The sequence below is a fragment of the Aedes aegypti genome, chromosome 1 (genome assembly GCF_002204515.2).
Source record: "Aedes aegypti strain LVP_AGWG chromosome 1, AaegL5.0 Primary Assembly, whole genome shotgun sequence".
Lineage (NCBI taxonomy): Eukaryota > Metazoa > Arthropoda > Insecta > Diptera > Culicidae > Aedes > Aedes aegypti.
This window is the reverse complement of record NC_035107.1, coordinates 271,375,594-271,394,826: the sequence shown is the minus strand read 5'-3', so window position 1 is coordinate 271,394,826 and position 19,233 is coordinate 271,375,594. Positions and strand designations below refer to the sequence as shown.

At 38.7% G+C, this 19,233-nt stretch overlaps 2 protein-coding genes across 9 annotated transcripts in view; one reads left to right on the top strand and one right to left on the bottom strand.

Annotated features, from left to right (window-relative positions):
* LOC5576390 (sodium/calcium exchanger 1) overlaps positions 1-19,233 on the bottom strand; it is a 641,354-nt gene that overhangs the window by 72,103 nt on the left and 550,018 nt on the right. The gene's annotated exons all lie outside the window — the stretch shown is intronic.
* Positions 17,258-19,131, top strand: LOC23687481 (cytochrome P450 6a8). The gene is made up of 2 exons (XM_021837821.1): positions 17,258-18,425; positions 18,485-19,131. The coding sequence occupies exons 1-2, from the start codon at positions 17,327-17,329 to the stop codon at positions 18,898-18,900; spliced, it is 1,515 nt and encodes a 504-aa protein (XP_021693513.1). The 5' UTR covers positions 17,258-17,326; the 3' UTR covers positions 18,901-19,131.

Below are 19,233 nucleotides of genomic sequence, written 5' to 3'. Positions count from 1 at the left end.
TTTTTCTATCTCGTTTTTCTGACATATAATATGATTTTTACTACCATGAATGAATGTAGCACATCGTACTAACATCAAACTCGAAAAACAGCCGGGGGTTAATTAAAAACATTGCCATTTTATGGTCTTAAAAGGGACATTTGCTTAACGTGTCCATTATGCCCCTAACTCCCCTACAAACGGTTGATGCAAGTATGAAACAATCCTATCATTCCAAATAATATTTGGCAAATATCTTGCGAATTGAGCTGAATTTTTATCTTAGCCGGGAAATTTTTTGGAAAATGGCCCGGGGGTCCAAAATATATTGGTTACCCTTATCTCAAACATAGTTTACAGAATAACAAACAAAAAAAAACTAATGAGTAATGAAGCAATGTAATGTTTGGTTTGTTATATAAATAACAATTTAACAAAAGTTAAGTAATCAATAACATGATTTATTACTACTCAATAACACTGCGGAACAAAAATAATCTTTTTGCCGTGTCTTTAAGATCAAATTATGTGTACACAGTAATTTTTGGGTAGCTAAATGCATTGTCGCTCACGGGAATGTTCTTGCACGTCGTGCTACAGGTTTTAATGAAAATTGTATATGTTTCATTGCTTTGTTTTTGGTAATCCAATTCACTAAGCATATACAAGTTGGCTTGTACTTCTGCATGAGATATAGTTTGTTTGAATACAATCCTTTTTCAAACAATCGAAAAGGACTTTTTAGTAACGAAAAAAGCTAATTAGGCACAAGTCTGTATACGAGCTGGTAAACTTGCATGCAAGTTGGCTGAAACCGATCAATAACGCAGTTTTAACAGACGTGATATGACATTTTCGAGAACGGCGACTGATTCAGCAGCCACAAATTAAATAGAAAGTTGTATTTTGGTGCTTGAGACAAAAGCTTGTCCCGTAATGCACTTTAAAAGGCGAACACGAAATTATTGCGACACATTCAACAGGGCACAACTTTCCTACCATTGGGTAAAAATTATCCAAATTTTGTACACTTTCTTATTGATGTGTATTGTTTACATGCTGTCAAACTCGAAGTCGTGTTTTTCGATTCAACGAAAATGGAGATGAATCAACGCGAGTCGAGAGAACAAATTCTTCCCAAACACCTGGAATTTACTGACCGATCGCACCGGTAGTTGGGAAAAATGTTGAACATTCACCATTCAACCGTCTCCAGAGTGTTGAAGCGGTTTCAGGAGCAGTTGACGTTGGACCACGGCAAAGGAGCTGGAAGAAAACCGGGACCGGTGAACAAAAAGACGGAGGGAAAGGTGAAGCGGATGATTGAAGCAGATCCCAACATCTCAAGCCGAGATTTGGCTAAAAAGGTCGGCATGTCGCTGAGCTACATCCAGAATGCAAATAAGAGAGCTGGACTACATACATACAAGGTACAGATCTTCCCAAACCGCGATAAGCGGCAAAACTCGGGCACGGAAGCTCTACGAGAAGATGCTGACAAAATATGGCTACTCTGTGATGGACGACGAAACGTGTATAAAAGCCAATTTTAAACAAATTCCGGGGATGGAGTTTTTCACCGGCAAGAGCAAGTTCGATGTGGACGACAAATTTAAGAAGAAGAAAATGTCGAAGTTCGCCTCTAAATATCTCATTTGGCGGGCCATCTGCTCTTGCGGACTGAGGCGTGAGCCTTTCGTGACGAAGGGCACAGTAAATGGCGAGATCTACAAATCTGAGTGCCTCGAGAAGCGCCTTTTGCCGTTCTTGCAGCAGCACGACGAAGCTCCGCTATTTTGGCCAGATTTGGCATCATGCCACTATGCTAAAAGTGTCCTGGAGTGGTATGAGGCCAATTGGGTCCTAAAATTTTCAATGAAATCTTGTTTTTATTCAATAACACGAAATAGCATCTCACTGCAACTACTTTAGCAATTTTTCCCGCTCAAATAACGGCTATATCATGTTTAAACTTTAATTTAAAAATTGGGTCCATAAATGAATCTTGACACTTAAGATCATGTTTGACGTTCGCTTAGTCGACAAAAACACCACAGGGGTTTTAGTTTTAACACTGGGGTTGTTCCTATCTGACATTTTGGAAGGGACACGGAAAACAACATGCACCCAAAATTCGAGTTTAAGCCAAGGGGTGTGACAAAATCTAAAAAAATGTTTTTTGAACTCAAACCAACCGAAAACATTAAAAAATTGAGTAAACATGTGTTATTGGCCTAAACTTAAGCGTTTGGCACTAAAATTGGGATAGGGCTTTAGGACCCTATTATGTCCATTTTGTTCCAAAGGACATGAATCCGCCAAACTGTCCGGAGCTGCGCTCGGTGGAGCAGTACTGAGCAATAATGAAGCGGGAACTTTGGAAGAGCAAGAAGACAGCCAAAGACTAGAAGGACATGTTAAGAAAATGGAAAAAAAAAACCTAAGAAACTGGTACCGGATGACACTGTAAATACTTTGATGGAGGGCATCAAGCGAAAATGCCTTCAATTTTACACTTACTTTTCTTTTGATTTTTGAAGTAAATATATTTTTAAAACTACCCTCACTTACTTACCGCTCGGATTACCAACACTAATTCCGTCGAATGTCTAATATAGAAGGTTAAAAGCATAGGCTGTAAAGCCCGGTTGTGAGAAAAACAGCTTGGAATTAAGCTTAGAAATTGTACGAGAACTAATAAAAAAATATGTGAATGTAGTTTTTTTGTGTTGCAGGGAAAAGTCATCCAAAAACAACAGCAATTGTAGGCCTTTGGGAATACCTTTTCGTATTATTACAGAATTTCGTAAAATAATTAAGCCAGAATTTGTAGAGTTTTGTCGAGCCTTGATATGTTGGAAACATATTTAACAGTTTTTTCAACAATTAACTGAAAATTACATATTTTCGCGAAAGTTCAACATTTTAAAACAATAAAAATAGTTGTTGAAATGGTAGATTGAAAAGATGTTAAATAGAACAAAATGTTTTGCTTTTGGCAGTTATAGGCAGAGCCAAACATTGTAATCCAAGGATTAAACATTTATTATTTTTCCTTACTTCCTGCAATTTTGGTGTAAAAAACAGAACATTTGGTAGACCCGGAATAATACTATTCTGCTCAAAATATTAAACTGTAAATTGTGGTCTAACATAGCCAAATGTTTTCAAAATCACATTTTTAGGCTACATTTAAGCATAAGCATAAATTACCGCACAATTCATAGTTGCTACTCCGTGATTGACCATATCAATCGAATTTGCTCAGAGCTTCAATGAATGGGGCTTAGGATAAGCTTACCATTCTCAATGTGCACAAATCGAGAGCTCAGAATCCAAAAGTCAAAAACGACGCCGGCCACGTCCTTACGGTCATCGGAAGAAGGGAAGGAATGTTAGTTAGACAACCGTTGTTACTAGAGACCGAGATCACCTCTGCATCTCCACAGTTGTCATGGAAAGGATATTGGATTAGTGGGATAAGGCACAGATCTGAGAGCGATTCATGCGCCTAAGTGGATTCGCGAAATTATTCGATAATCACATTGTACGCCGAATACGTGTTCATCACTCGCTGCCGCAAGAGCAAGTGACACTTTATCGCGTACGACACGCGACATGTTTGATCCTGCCACCATCGCCCGCCCCTGCTAGAGCAAGCCACAAGGTCGAAGGATCAAACACTACTCAATTAAATTTAAGGCTACATTTGAGCATTAAGTCCATTGAAATATAGACAAACTTCTGTTTTTTATGGGATATACTTGCTTCAGTTAACTTCAAGTTGACATATATAGCTAATATTTGGTGGTTAAACAGCTATTTTTGTTACATTTGTGCTTAGATAAGATTCTATGAAACTTGGAAATTTACCAAAAAAACACAAAACCGATTAAATGCTTCTTCTGATTCAAATAAAACAGCAGAAATTTGGACTCCTTTACGAATGTCAATCAAGTGAGGAGAGTAAACAACAAAATCTAAGTACATTTTAAAAGAATGGACAGGCCTAGTGTTGGATAACTATGTGGACAAGCCTAATGTTGAATATAAGTAGCCTCCTTTGGATACATTTCTAAGAACAGCTTTGCATCAGAAAATATCGATCGATGTTAAAATTTCATAGAGAAAAGCTTGCAGTTTTTGTTTAGAGAATATTTAAAATTTATGAAAACATTTTTGAGAAAACAAAACAATGTGGGAAACTCCCTCGATTATAAAACTTTATCAAAAACTGTATATATTAAGGAAACACCAAAACAACTCCAAATTTATCTAGTCAGAAATCCTGATATTTTTAGTGGAATTTCTAGCATAATCTGTAGGTTAATCCTTATTGGATTTTATACAGTAAATTTTGAACAAGTAAATCCTAAACAGTACTAAAATGATCATTAGAGAAATCTCGATTACTTTTTCAAATCGACGTAAGTAACTTCCATACAGTTTTGAGAAAATTAATTCAGAAGAATCACAACCTGTCTTCTAAAACTGTTTTAAAATGAATCACCTTTTTCACATTTTTTCGCCGTGTACATTGCTTAAATTTTGCATACAAATAGCTCGCATTCAAAAACTAGGGAGCTCCTGTTATTTCCCACAAAAAATTTATTACAAAATGATAAGCCGATTTATTCAGTTACTTTCGACGTTTTTGTATCAGTGTAAAATCGGCTCAAGTAGTGTTTTATTTTGATTCGTGGTTAAGTCACTTTGTCTCTCCATACAGCGGAGCGGCGAAAGTAGTGGTTAGGTAGCGAAAGTTGAAAATCTTACTTTCGTCGTTTTGTAATTCCGGAAAGTAAACGTTCTAAAAGTGAAAAATCGAGTTGGTCAAGAGCAAAATGCGTAGAATTTCGTCTGCGAAACACGTAGAATCGATAAAGTAAGTTTGTATACTTTTTTGACTTGAGTCTGTTTGAATAATTTTTCGAGAAATATTGAGTATAATTCATGCATAAGTCTTAAATAGAATGCCGAAGAATATCTACAGATGTAATTAGTGGTATTCTCATATGAATTGCTCAAAAATCATTACAACAAATCCTGGAACAGTTCATAAAGTAACTAGTTGGTTTTTTTTTGGCAAATTTCTCATAGGATTTCTTAAATTAATTTTGATGATATCAATTAATTTTGGGAGACTTTTTTGTGATAGTTTTAGATAAATTTCGTTCAAAATGTGGGAGGCATGAAAGGATGAACTTATGGAAGAATTGTGAAAGAAGTGTTTGGCACTCATAATTATGATTATAATTGTCATCGCTTCATCCATTTTAGGGTGGTGAATAAACTGGTTATCTGATTTACCGTTTTCAATATGTGTGAAGTCGAGAATGACTAAATATCTCCTTCTCTTGATTGCTTATCGTTCTTTGTAGTTTGTTCCTGAAGCCTATTCTGGTACATTATTAAACTGCATCACTTTTCGGTGAAACGGGTCATTCAAGGAATAGTGTCATAGGCGAACTGGTGTTCGGGGACATGACTTTAGGGGAAAAGTGGCATAATTGATTCCAAATTGGTTGTGCTACTTTTTCCAATATGTTGATTCTCCAAAGCCAGTTCCTCGAATGGCTATTCGTCGAAAAGTGTTTGTGCGCTTATAATTTTCATAGTTTGATTTGGAGAAACCGTAACACTGTGAACAATATTTTTGTCTCAAGCACTAAAATACCGCTTTTTACTTAATTTAGGATAGCAGAACTCACTGTCGTTTTCAAAAAAGTCATAGCACGTCCAGTTTTTTAGATTTTGGCAGTTTGACAATTTGACGATTTCAACCAACTTGCATGCAAGTTTACTAGCATATATGGCAATTTGTTCACCGTATTTGCCTTGAAACACATACTTCATGTCTAAAACAATACTTATCAACAAATCTCATGATACTTTCGAGTCTTAAATGTTTTTTTTATGGTTTAGAAAAGTAATATGTTACTCGCGGTTTTTGCCTCAGACACCGGCAAACTAGAGCACGGGTCCTGGCGCACCCAGGGTAGGCTTTAGGGGCTTTCAAGGGTTCCTTCCTTCAACTAAACAGGCTACAAAACGTTTGCTAGGGTTTATACTATTTATTCTTAAACTTACTGATTCGATCGTGTGTGTTTTGTGATGGGTGTTGGGCCGGCTAGCTACGCACTGCTGCAATCCGAGCTGAAGACCGATACTTGGCCCTCGAATCAATCTGCAGTGTCGAGGGATCGAGAGATTGCCTGGACAGGCTACCTACGCTGGTGTTTTCCACGGATGCGATCTGCTTGGGCTCAGGTCGGTCATCTGTCTCGACCAGGCGTGAGGATTCACCGGTTTGGACCTCAAGACAGGGTTTTCCGCGTTATTGAAGGCTTGAGCCCACTTTGCTTGATACGGTTAGTGACTCTGATTATGTACAACTTCTCCTTTCAGCCAAATAGGGTTACTTTTGGGCACGCGGGATGTGTCCCGGCACGCTGGACTAACCTCTAGACCAGTGTTTCCCAAACTTTTTTGACGTTCGCCCCCTTGAGACCAATATTTTTTTTTTGAATATGAAATTTCAACATTTGTATTAAGCATTAAACTTACGTTGTACGTTAGTATTGATCAATATTTTATCATAAGTATACCAAAAATTGGTCAAATCTAAGGGGTCAATCATAATGCTTCTGAAAAATAGTGTATTTTACTTGTATAACAGTAAAAGAGTCATATCTGTCATATGCATCAATTGTTTTTGTATCAAAATATCTATCCTGGCTTATGTGCGATCATCGAAAAATGTTCAGCTCACTTTCTGCTTTTTTGTCTTTTTTAATGTTTCCTAAATTGTCGAATCAAATTAATGGAAAATTGGGCAATACATTATCGTCTGTTCTGCAAACAGTTCAATCTATATACAAAATATAAGAAAAAAAACACACTTTTTTCAACTTTTCTTTTACTTAAATATAACGTTTAATTTAGATTTTTTTTAAAGCTTTGATTCATGCAATTTTATGTCACTCAGGCCTACTATTAAGAAGGGTGATTAACGTATATTGGATTCAGTGATTTTATCTTTGGAACCCGATTTTCGTCCACCAAAGTCACATTTTTTTATAAAATGATTTGTACTACAAATACTGTTAGTATGCGGGTCAACAAAATATAAAAATGAGTAGTGTATCAAATGTGTGAGAAATCTGCCTTATTCTAAAGATCCCCCAACAAAAAGTCACCAAACTTTACTTTGGCCTTAGAAATAAATTTCAAACATCGCCAAAAGTTTTGCTTGCATTAAATATTATTTATAGCAAAAACCATTCAGATCTCAATGACAATCATCAAATTTGTATCATAATTCGAAAGCGAGCGCGTTAAGAGTAAAAAACCGATGAAATAGTCAGGTGTCATATAAATTCTTCGTCAGATGTATATGCTATCATTAAAATATGAGTGTCTCTTACAAACTTTGAACTAGCACTTTCGTCCCCAAATTTAGTTTAACAAATCCCCCCCCTGGACCTAAAAATCGCCCCCAGGGGGGCGAATTCGCCCACTTTGGGAATCACTGCTCCTTTGGGTTCTGAATTACACAGTCATTCGGTAGAAAGGATGGGTTAGGGAGCTACTAGGGTGCTTCCACCTGATTCGACACCGTGCAATATTAAGGAGGGTTTTCGCACTTCACTTCTAATTTCCACCAAACTTGGTTATAGGATTCGGTTTTCTAGCTGGGTTCTAACTTCGTCCTAATACGAAATGCGATTGAGTTTGTGCATAGCTATCCGAGACCCTTGTAGCCTTCCCTTTCCGAATATTTCTATCCTTGTCCCGGTCTACCTGCCTCTTTCTCTTTTTAAATTGATTCATTTCCCAGACAACTGGAAGTCGCATAACAGTTTACGAACAAAGTCGTTTTCTCAGACAAATTGCATCACATCCACACTAAATGGTAAATGAAATCGTTTGATCGATGAGTTTCCTCACAAAAAAAACGCTATTTTATGAGTGTATATGTACATTTCGTTTCGTCCCGTATACTCGTACAAAGGAAATCGGATCAATCCGTGGCAGCTGTCAAATAAATTTTGTTATCATAAATAAAGTCGCATAAGAATACAGATTAGTTCGCAATAAAATCTACACACTCGCATTGCATGCAATCTTTCCTCATATAAAATATACACATATATCGCCTCCACTTTTGTACGTATAAGACCTTTCACGACATCTTATGCACCCCACAGACGCTCAGACGGTTTGACCAACATTGACTCCGCCCCCCAGGTTGATGTTCATGTTGGTGCTATGTTTGACCGTGTGTGATGCTGCTTGACGAACCAATTTGACAGTTTGTGAAACCAATTTGACGGTTGACGAATCGGTTCGCCAAAATCAAACGAGTTTGATTTTGCTCAAACCACCGGTGGGCGGAGCCAAATGTTCGACGAACCGATCTGTAGGGATGTTGCACGAACACTGACGTCATCATGTCAAATTGAAGCTTCGACGTCCCATGAACTTCCGATGCAGATGGGTGGAAAGTCAAAATGCGTGAATTTACGCAGCGTCGGTGCCATAGTGATCTATCAAATGCACGCTCCTGAGTTGTTTCTATATATTTCACTATCGTTTCCAACTATCTCTAACCGTTTTCTTTAGCAAATTCATCAAGGATTCTTTAATCATTCCTCAACCAATTTCTCCAGAAATATCTTCAGAGAATCCATCAGCAGTTTCACCTGTGATTCAAAAAATCCATCCATGGATTGTACCTGGATTCGTACTACAGGGTTTCCATCAGGAATTTTACCTGGAATTTCTCCAGGTAATCCTCTTGTAATATCTTTAGGAATTCTTCCAAAACTCCTTCATGATTTCACCAGGTGTTCTTCCAGAAATTTAATCAACATTTTGTCCAGTGATTTAACAAGAAATTCCTGTAAGAATTCTTTTATAAATTCCTTCCGAAAGTTCACCTGGAATTCCTCATGAGATTCTATCAGGAGTTCCAACAGGGATTCCATCAGTGATTCCTCTGAGAATCAGGTGTTCTTCTTCTTCTTGGCGTTACGTTCTCACTGGGACAGAGCCTGCTTCCCAGCTTAGAGTTCAATGGGTATTTCCACAGTTTTTAATAGAGAGTTTTCTTTGCCAAAGTTGCCATTTTCGCATTCATATATTGTGTGGCAGGTACGATGATACTCTATGCCCAGAGAAGTCAAGGAAATTTGCATTACGAAAAGATCCTGGACCGACCGGAAATTTAAACCAGAAACCTTCAGAAAGGTTTTGCTTTGTAGCCACGGACTCTGATCACTCGGCTAAGGAAGGCCTCTAGAATCAGGAGTTATTCTAGGGAATTAAACACGATTTCATCCAGGCATTCCATCAGGAGAACTTCTAAAGATTCAATCATAAATCTCACGAAGGTTTCATTCAGCAGTTCCTTCAGGGTTTTTATCAGGACTAGCTCTAGGGATTCCTTCGGAAGTTCCTCTCCGGATTCCATTGGAAGTTCCTCTAGAAATTCCATCGAGAATCTTTCTGGGGGTTTAATCAGATGTTCGTCTAGGGATTCTATCAGGAATTCTTCAGGCATTCATCTGGAATTCCTCCAGAGATTCGATCAGCAGTTGTTTCAGGAATTGCACCTGGAACTCAACTAGGGATCTCATCAGAAGTTTTTCCTGGGATTCTATCAGGAGATACTTCAGAGATTCCACCCGGAGTTCTTCTCGGGACTTCAACAGAATTTCCTCCAATGATTCCATCCAGAGTTCCTTCAAGAATATCTTTACAAATTCTTCAAAGGATTCCTTCAGGAGTTCCCCCTGGGATTTCATCAGGAGCTCCTGTAGGGATTCTATCGGTAGTACCTTTAGGGCTTCTGGAGATTTCATCATGAGTTCCGCCTGCTGTTCAGTGGCAGTGTCTTGTCGTTACAAGTTGCTTCAGAGATTCCACCTGGAATACCTTCCAGAGTTTCTATCAGGAGTTTCTTTAGAGATTCCATCACTAGTTATTCTAGGAATTTCATCAAAAATTCCTCTATTGATTACATCAGGAGCTCCTTCAACAATATATTTAGGATTTCCTCCATGATTTCATCAGAAGTTCCTTCAGGGATGCCATAAAGAGTTTCTTCTGAGATTTCACCCAAAATTTCTCAAGAGATTCTGTCAGGAGTTCCTCTATAGATACTATCAGGAGTTCCTTCAGGAAACTTATAAGGAATTCCTCCAGAAATTTCATGAGGAGTTCATCTAGAGATTTCATCGGGACTCTATCAGGAGTTCCTCCAACAATATCTTTATATTCCTCCAAGGATTCCATTAAGAGTTCCTCAAGAGAATCTATCAGGAATTCCAATAGAGATTCTATTAGAAGTACCTTTAGAGTTCTTCTGAGGATTTCATCAGGAGTTCTTCCAGAAATTCCACCAAGAGTTCCTTCAGAGATCCCAGCTAGCATTTCTTCCGAGATTCTATTAGGACTTCCTCCAGAGTTTATATCAGGAGGTCACCTAAGAATTCCATCAGGATCATCTAGGGATATCATAAGAAATTTCTCTAGGCTTTCTATCAGGTGTTCCATCAGGAGTTTTATCAGGAATTCCTCCAGGGATTTCATCAGGAGTTCCTATAGTGATTCAATAGGGAATTCTTCAAGGGATTTCATCAGGAGTTCCTCCAATGATTTCATCTGGAGTTCCTGCAAGAATATCTTTAGGAATTTCTTCAGGGGTTCCATCAGGAGTTCCTCCGGATTCCGTCAGAAATCATTATTAAATTTTTCAGTAATTTTAACAGGAGCTCCCTTAAAGATTCCATAAAGAATTCCTCTAGAGATTATATCTGAAGTTTCTTCAGAGATTTCACCTGGATCCTCGAGGGATTGCACCAGAAGTTTCTTCTAGGGATAACATCAGGATCTCTTCTGGGAATTACATAAGGAGTTCTTCTGGGGATTTCTTTAGACATTCCACCTGGAATTCCTTCTGGGATCCTATCAAGAGTTCCCAAGGGATTCCATAAGGAGTTCTTCTAAGGACTTTATCAGGAGTTCTTTAGGGTTTCCATTAGGAGTTCCTTCAGAGATTCCACCTGAAATTTCTACAGGACTTCTATCAAGAGTTTCTCTAATGATTCTATCAGGAATTACTCCAGGGATTACATCACAAGTGTTTCCAAGGATTCCATCTGAAGGAGTTCTTCAATAGATTTCACTGGGAATTTATGCAGGGATTCCATCGGAAGTTCTTTCATGGATTCCATTAGAAAATTTTCTATGACTTAATTATAAATCCTCCTGGGATTCCATCAGAAGTTCTGTCAGGGATTCTATCAGGAATTCTTCTAAAGGTTCCTTCAGGAATCCCTCTAGGGTTATTCTGGGTTATTTATTATGAATTATTTTCGGAATTTATTAGGAGATAATACCCGAACTTCTAGAGAATACTTCAAGAGATTCATCCAAGAACTCTTCAAGGTAGTCCTCCTGGAATTCCTTAAGGGATTCCTCCCGGAATCAGTCAAGGTATACCTCCCGAAATTTCTTAAGGAATCAATCCTCAAGGAATTCCTCCAGCAAAATCTATAATGACTCTCGAAGATTATCAGGATATCCTCCAGGGATTTTATCAGAAATTTCTTATAAGTATTCTATTACCGGCATTACTCAAGAGATTTCTTCCGGAATTTCTCAAAGGATTCCTCGCGGAATTCATCATGGGGCTCCTCCCGCATTTCCTTAAGGAATCAATCCCGGAGAGGTATTCCTCCGGATTTTTCAAGGAATTTCTCGTGGAATAACTCCAGAGATTCTTGGGGATTTTCAGGAACCCTCCAGCGATATTACCAGAAATTTATTAAAATAGTTCTACCTGTGATATGGGAATCTACCAGTATATCATCCAGTGACTCTATCAGGAATTCCTCCTGGGATTTAAAACATTCCTTCAGGGATTCCTCTGGGAGGTTCCTTCGTGGAGGCCAAGATGAACTCTAATTATCCAATTACGAATTTCCTATGCGATTTGACCACAATTTCCTGTAAAGATTCCACTAGTAATTCCTTCAGATACTTCAACAGTATTTTCCTAATTATATCTCCTGTAATTTTTCGCGAGAAAAGTTTTTTAAGGAATTTCACAAGGAGTTCTTTTAGCGTTAACACTCGGAAATATCTATCAGAGTTTCGCCAGAAGTTCAACCATAAAATACTTCAGAGGTGTTACTAGGATTGTGCTTCAGGATTATCATAAATTCCTCAAGGGAGTTAACTGATATTTACTCAGAGTTTCAAACAACACATTTCTCCAAATACCTCAGGATGAGTTCCTAAAGTATATCTAAAAGATTTTTTTTTCATGAAAAAAAAATCCATGGAAATATATTTTTAGACATTCTTGGAGGTATCACCAAAGAAATCAATAGATTAATTCCAAGAGAGTTTCCTGGAGAGATTCCTTAGTATATTTCTGGAAGAACTTTTAAAGCAATCCCTGAAGGAGTTTCTGAAAGATTCTCTATTCCTGGTAGATTCCTTGGAAAAATCCTTCAAGAAATACTGGATGGAATTGATGGATAAATTCCTATATAAATCCTCGGAGAAATTTATATTAGATTATTGAAGTTATTCCTGCAGAAATCCCAGGACGAATGCCTCATAGGGTCCCTTCAGAGATACAAGGAAGAATCTTTGGAGGAAACACTGGTGGAGTTTATAAAAGAATTTATTGAAGATTCTCTAGAGGAATACCGAAGGATAGCCTGGGGGATCCTCTCATAAAATTACAAGTGGAATCTCTAAAAGAATTCCTGCTGATCAAGTTTTTATGATTTTTTTGCAGTATTTCTCTTGAAATCTTTGAAGGCTTTCTGATGGAATTCTTGGAGGAATTGTTGGTGAAATCCCTGGAGGAACTTGATGCATCCTTGGATAAATTGTGGGTAGTATCTGTATAGAAATACTTGAAGTTTCGTTGGAGGAATTCTTAAATGAATCTTTGGAGGATTCATTGGTGGAATTGTTGAAGGAAGTATTGGATGAACCACTGGAGAAATCCCTTGGGAAGTATTTGTATAGATCCCTGGGGAAATCTGTTAAAAAATTGTTAGAAAGAATCGCTGAAGAAATTCCTGGTGGATTTTCTGATGGAACTCCTTGAGGAATTTGAGGAGGAGGACTCCTAGGAGCAAGCCCTTAATAAAGTCCTGGTGAAATCCTTGAGGGAATTTCTGGTGATGATTTTTTTTTGAGAAATCCCTTAAGAAGTATCTGAAAGAATTCGTGATGTGATTTCTGTGTAACGCGTGATGGAATCCTTGGAACTAACTTCTAGAGAAATTTCTGAAGAAATCTTCGAAAAAATGTTTATAACAATCTGGAGAAATTCTAGGAGAAAGCTTTGGAGTCAGCCCTGAAGAAATTCCTTTGTATTTTTGTGGACAGATCTTTGAAGGAATCAGTGGTTGAAATCCACAATAATTTGTAGAGGAATCCTTGAAAAAAATCCACCTGAAATGCCTGAAAAATGTTCCCCGGAGGAATTTCTGGTTGAATCTGTGGATAAATTTCTAAAGGAATAATTGATAAACTTCATGGTAGAATCCCAGGAAGAGCTTTTGTATAGCTTTTTTTTTCTTTATTGAGAGATTGCAACTGAAAAAGTTCTTAAACTGCTAATAAGTGTTGAGTGTGTGTGTGTGTTTTAGAATAGTTTACTTAATACTACTTATTATCTAAAGCCCTACTTTGCCAACCACTTAAACTACCAAGCAATCACAACTGAATCTACGGCGACATATGATGGACATCGTTTAAAGTGCAGCAAACTGGTACCATTTCCCCACCTCGCATCAGCTTAGTGGTAATACCCACAGCCTTAGGAGCCCATGTAAGTAGGTTAATGACTCCGGTTGGAGTCCCGCGCCTACACGCGTTCCTTTTGATTTTGATTTTTCCTTTTGATAATGTGGCCACACTGAGATTAAGTTTTTAGCGCTTAAAAGTGTGTTTAGAACTTGACCAAAGCTAATCGTACCATCTATGTACAGTACGGGTTCACTGAAGAGAAAAGCTCATAAACGCACTGAAGTCATTGATTGAATAAATAGGATCGTATCTTGGATTTAAAAATATTGAAGGAGCGTTCTTCTTTTATGTTTTGTGGCAGTGAATTATATAAATTGATTCCTTTCATCATAGTACTATCCCTGGCAACACTAGTTCTTGTTAGAACAACATGTAAGTTAGATCGCTGTCGAGTATGATGATTATGTATGTCAGAAACTGTTATCAGCGTGAAATTACATTTGATTCTCTTGTTAATAATTTTATAAAAAAGCACACAGATTTCATATTTATGAAGTAAGGATAGCGGCAATATTTTTTCTGAATACAGTTGATTTGTAGGAAATAATCTTGGCAGTTTCATTATGGTTTTAATAACAGAATTCTGAATCCGAGCTAGAGAATGAATTGTGGGTGCTTTTAGTATAGCTTATGAATTCCTGGAAAAACTTTAAAGCAGAATAACTAGAGGAAACGACTTAAAGATTCTGAATAGAATGTTTGAAAAAAAAATCCCATGGCCTTTCTTGTATCAATGTATGCTTAGAATATTTCCCGAAACAGACCTGTCATGATTTCTGAGTTTTGCCGGAATATTTCGTACGAATTATAATTGGAATTCCTCTTAAATATTTATTTCTTCCGGAACTTAAATTTTGAAAGTTCTTCTCTTCCTTAATGCGATTATTGCCAGAAAATCGCGAAAAGATTCTCCCTCACAGCCACAGCATTCGAAAAAATAACAATCACATATTCACTAGACTTTCGGCAAGTCTAAAAACATCGTGTTGCTGCAACCAACCTTGACAGTCGGTCAAACGGTTGCACCAACATAAGTCGGTTTGACTAACTTGGGGGCGGAGTCAATGTTGGTCAAACCGTCTGAGCGTCTGTGGGCTGCATTATACGTGAAACATTTCATATATAAACATCGCATAACGCAAAATATGATTTCATTATGAACTAATCTACGATGACGTCACGCTGCAACTTCCAGCGGAAAGAAAACCTTTACTGCGCGCCGTGTTTACAAAAAATGAACGATTTCGCTGCGCATTCATCCACGCAATGTTCATCCGGTGAACATTCCTTCACTGGATGTTGGTCCGGATGTCATTTTATGTAAACACGGCCCGCATTTAGAGCGGAAAAGAAAATGAAAATCGACAATAAAAGAAGACCGTGGATAAGTCCATACGTGCATTCTGGTTGTCTGGGTTTCTTGCATGTGGCAGCTTAATTTGATGTTCAGCAGTGCGAGGGGTATTGATTCGTGTAAATGCGTTTTTAAAAATTGTGTTTCTTAATCTAATACACCCCAACCTCTTTTTACGACCGTTATCGGGGGGTCGTAAAAAAAATCGGTCGTAAAAAATCAGGCTTATAATTATGTTTTTGAAAAATGCAACGTCTAGCTGCGGAAATACTGATTCGAGATATTGGGCAAAGTTGAAGCATGGGTTGAGAACTTTCCTAAATGGCCATTCAAGTTTTCATATTTTGGTAATAGATGGCAACACTGCTCGATTGTTATCAAAAGAGCCAATTTTATGGCGGTGTGATATGAAAATACCATTTGTTTTTAAGATAACGATACCGAATGTTCACCAAAGTTGAAGGAAATGTTGCGTGCCATACAGTCGATCGAATGACAAATGTTCATGTGGCTGGCAACACTGTTTAAGAAGAATAAAGTAAAGATCAAAACCATCAAACTTGAGCGAAACAGAAAAATATAATGCTTAGCAACATAGCAATACTCTTCAACTGTGATCCAGTTTTTCATGAAGGGTTCAAATTTTTTTTTCGTAGCAGGCAACACTGCTTAAGTGAAATTGCGCCACCAGGCAGTACAAGTGTGCATGCAACTATTGTTTTGCGGATATCTCAGGATCCTGACCACTTAGAAAGATGGCGTCTTCGGCAAAGTTGTTCAGTAGCTCAAGGACCATCATTATAAAAGCTATGAGATTCAAAATTTTGCCACCAGGCGGCGCTAGTGAGCATAGAATTTTTGTTTTCCGGATAGCTCAGGATCCTGGCCACTTAGAAAGATGGCGTCTTCGGCAAATTGTTTAGTAGCTCAAGGACTATCATTATAAACGCTATGAGGTTCAAAATTTCCCCACCAGGCGGCGCTAGTGAGCATAAAAGTTTTGTTTTGCGGTTATCTTAGGATCCTGACCACTTAGAAAGATGGCGCCTTCGGCAAAGTTGTTCAGTAGCTCTAGCGCTATCATTATAAAAGTTATGAGATTCGAAATTTTGCCACCAGGCGGCGCTAGTCAGCATAGAATTTTTGTTTTGCGGATAGCTCAGGATCCTGGCCACTTAGAAAGATGGCGTCTTCGGCAAAGTTGTTCAGTAGCTCAAGGACCATAAAAGTTATGAGGTTCAACATTTCGCCACCAGGCGGCAAAGTTGTTCAGTAGCTCAAGCGCTATCATTATAAAAGCCAAGAGATTCGAGGTTTTGCCACCAGGCGGCGCTAGTGAGCATAGAGTTTTTGTTTTCTGGATAGCTCAGGATCCTGACCACTTAGAAAGATGGCCCTTGAACTACTGAACAATTTTGCTGAACATCATGATCCTCTATTTTGAATACTTTTTAAGATAATGATCATTTATAAAAACGGTCGTTAATCTGAATTTCGGTCGTAAAAAAGTGGTCGGAAGAAGAACCGTCGATAAAAAAACGGTTGTAAAAAGAGGTTGGAGTGTACTACATTTGATTATTTAACTTATTGAGTATGCTGTGCATGCTACATAATTACTTTTTTTAATTGTATTTTAGTTTCTGCTTTAGGTAAGTATAACAAATTATATACAACAACTATCATAACATGAACATATTTTGTGTGACAAATAAGGAATATCACATCACAACGTTAACAGTTATATCTTTCCATATAAGAGAAATGAGAAATTTTGTATGGAGACTGCAAGCCTGTTGAAAACGTCGATTAAATCTTAATTTGATAGTGCCATTTAAACAAAATTTTACCCTCAATGATAATTTAAGTCCTATATTGCATGCTTGGTGGATTAAAAAAAACCGCAACGCCAAAATTACCAGAGACATATAATTTGATCCTTGAGACGCGCAAAAATCTCATTTTTGTAAAGCTGTGTAATTATTGCAATGGACATTCCTGAACCCCTCTAGATAGCCTAACTACTGCAGTGCTCCTCTCCACGATATATTTGTTAATGAAACCGCAGCGAAAGAAACGATAGTCTCACAAGAGAGCTCTCGCAATCTCCGCGCTTCAGTTCTGCTGCAGCAACGAACCAGCTTGGTTCACACGATGGCGTTCCTCTTCACAACACTTTGCCTTCTACTGCCCCTGCTAGGGCTACTATACTATTATGTGCGTCGTAAATTTGCCTACTGGGCGGACCGGGGCGTACCATACGTTCCCGGTTCCCTTCCGATGGGATCGTTCAACGACATGGGCTCCACGAAGCACATTGTCGAACTGTTGGACGCAATATACAAGCAGTACCGAAACACTCATAAGGCCGTTGGAATGTTTCTCAGTATCAATCCGATCCTGTTGGCGGTCGATCTGGAACTGGTGAAGCAGATTCTGGTAAAGGATTTTAACAGTTTTCACGACCGGGGAATGTACTTCAACGAACGGGATGACCCCCTGGCGTCGCACATGTTCTCGGTCGAAGGCGAGAGGTGGAGATTTTTGCGGAACAAGCTGAGTCCGACGTTCAGCTCCGGTAAGATCAAGTATATGTTCCTGACGGTTCGCGAAATCGGATTGGAGTTTCTGGCCAGCTTCGAGCCTTTTATGGAGCGGAAAGAGCCTGTGGAGATCGGTATCCAGGCGCAGAAGTTCACATGTGACGTCATCGGCTCATGTGCGTTCGGGTTGAGTTGCAATGCTCTGAAGGACGAAAGCACGGAGTTGCTGGACATTGCCGACAGAGTCTTCAATCCAAAACCTTTAGAGATGATGTACATGCTTTTGCTGATTTGCTTCCGGAAATGGGCCGTGAAGCTGCGACTGAAACAAACTCCAGCCGACATTGAGAGATTTTTCGTGGGCATGGTGCACAAAACAGTTGAGCATCGTGAGAAGAACAACATTACCCGATCGGATTTCCTGCAGCTCTTGATGCAGTTGAAGAACAAAGGCACGCTCGAAGAAGGTGAAGAAGATTCGAAGGAGACTATCTCCATGAACGACGTAATCGCCCAAGCGTTCCTCTTTTTCTTCGGTGGCTTTGAAACGTCGTCGAAGGCCTTATCGTTTGCTCTGTTCGAGTTGGCTCTTAATCCCGAGCTTCAAGAGAAAGCTCGCGACGAAGTTCAACGAACTCTCGACAAGCACGACGGTCTCTTGACTTACGAAGCCTTGAAGGATATGACGTATGTGGAACAAATTGTTCACGGTAAGCTTAGTCACTATTTCTTTAAGTTTTGAATTCATCACTTCAAACCCTTTTTTCAGAATCCCTCCGGAAGTACGCCCCCATCGGAAACGTAATTCGCAAGGCAAACGAACCCTATCAGATCCACTCGCCGGACATCATCCTGGAAAAGGGAACGATGGTTATGATTCCGGTCCACTCGATCCATCACGACCCAGAGATCTACCCGGACCCATCGCGATTCGATCCGGATCGATTTACCCCGGAGGCCATCAGTGCCCGTCATTCGCACAGTTTTTTGCCATTTGGCGATGGACCCCGTAATTGTATCGGAATGCGATTTGCCTTGCTGGAAGTGAAATTTGGGATTGCTCAGTTGCTGAGTCGGTTACGCTTTACCGTCAATGAGAAAACGCAGCTACCGCTGCGGTACGATCCGAAGGCTAATGTGGCCTCGGCGCTGGGCGGACTTTGGTTGGATGTGGAGAGGATCTAGAGGAGTTGCAGATGGTTGGAAACAAGCGGTTTCATGCCTTTCGTCTACTGAATTCTCGTATGTTCAGCTCTACATTGTTTTCATAAATGTGCCATTATTTAGCGTACTATTTGGTATTACTATTTTAAGTTCAGTGATTAAATTTTGAAAGCTTATCAAAATTATATTTGCACAACGAATTATCTTATTGTCCGATACTTATATGTAATAAAGAATCGCACTGATATTAATGACATTGTTCAAGTCATATCTGCAATTTAAACTAAAGTTTATAATTGTTTATTATTCGCAACATCCATCGACTTTCTGCAGAATCACTTTGATTTCACTGGA

Excerpts from the sequence above, each read along its gene's own strand:
- LOC23687481 (XM_021837821.1), top strand. The coding sequence starts at position 17,327 with ATGGCGTTCCTCTTCACAACACTTTGCCTTCTACTGCCCCTGCTAGGG. Across the intron at positions 18,426-18,484 it reads TGTGGAACAAATTGTTCACG|AATCCCTCCGGAAGTACGCC; the intron begins GTAAGCTTAGTC and ends CCCTTTTTTCAG.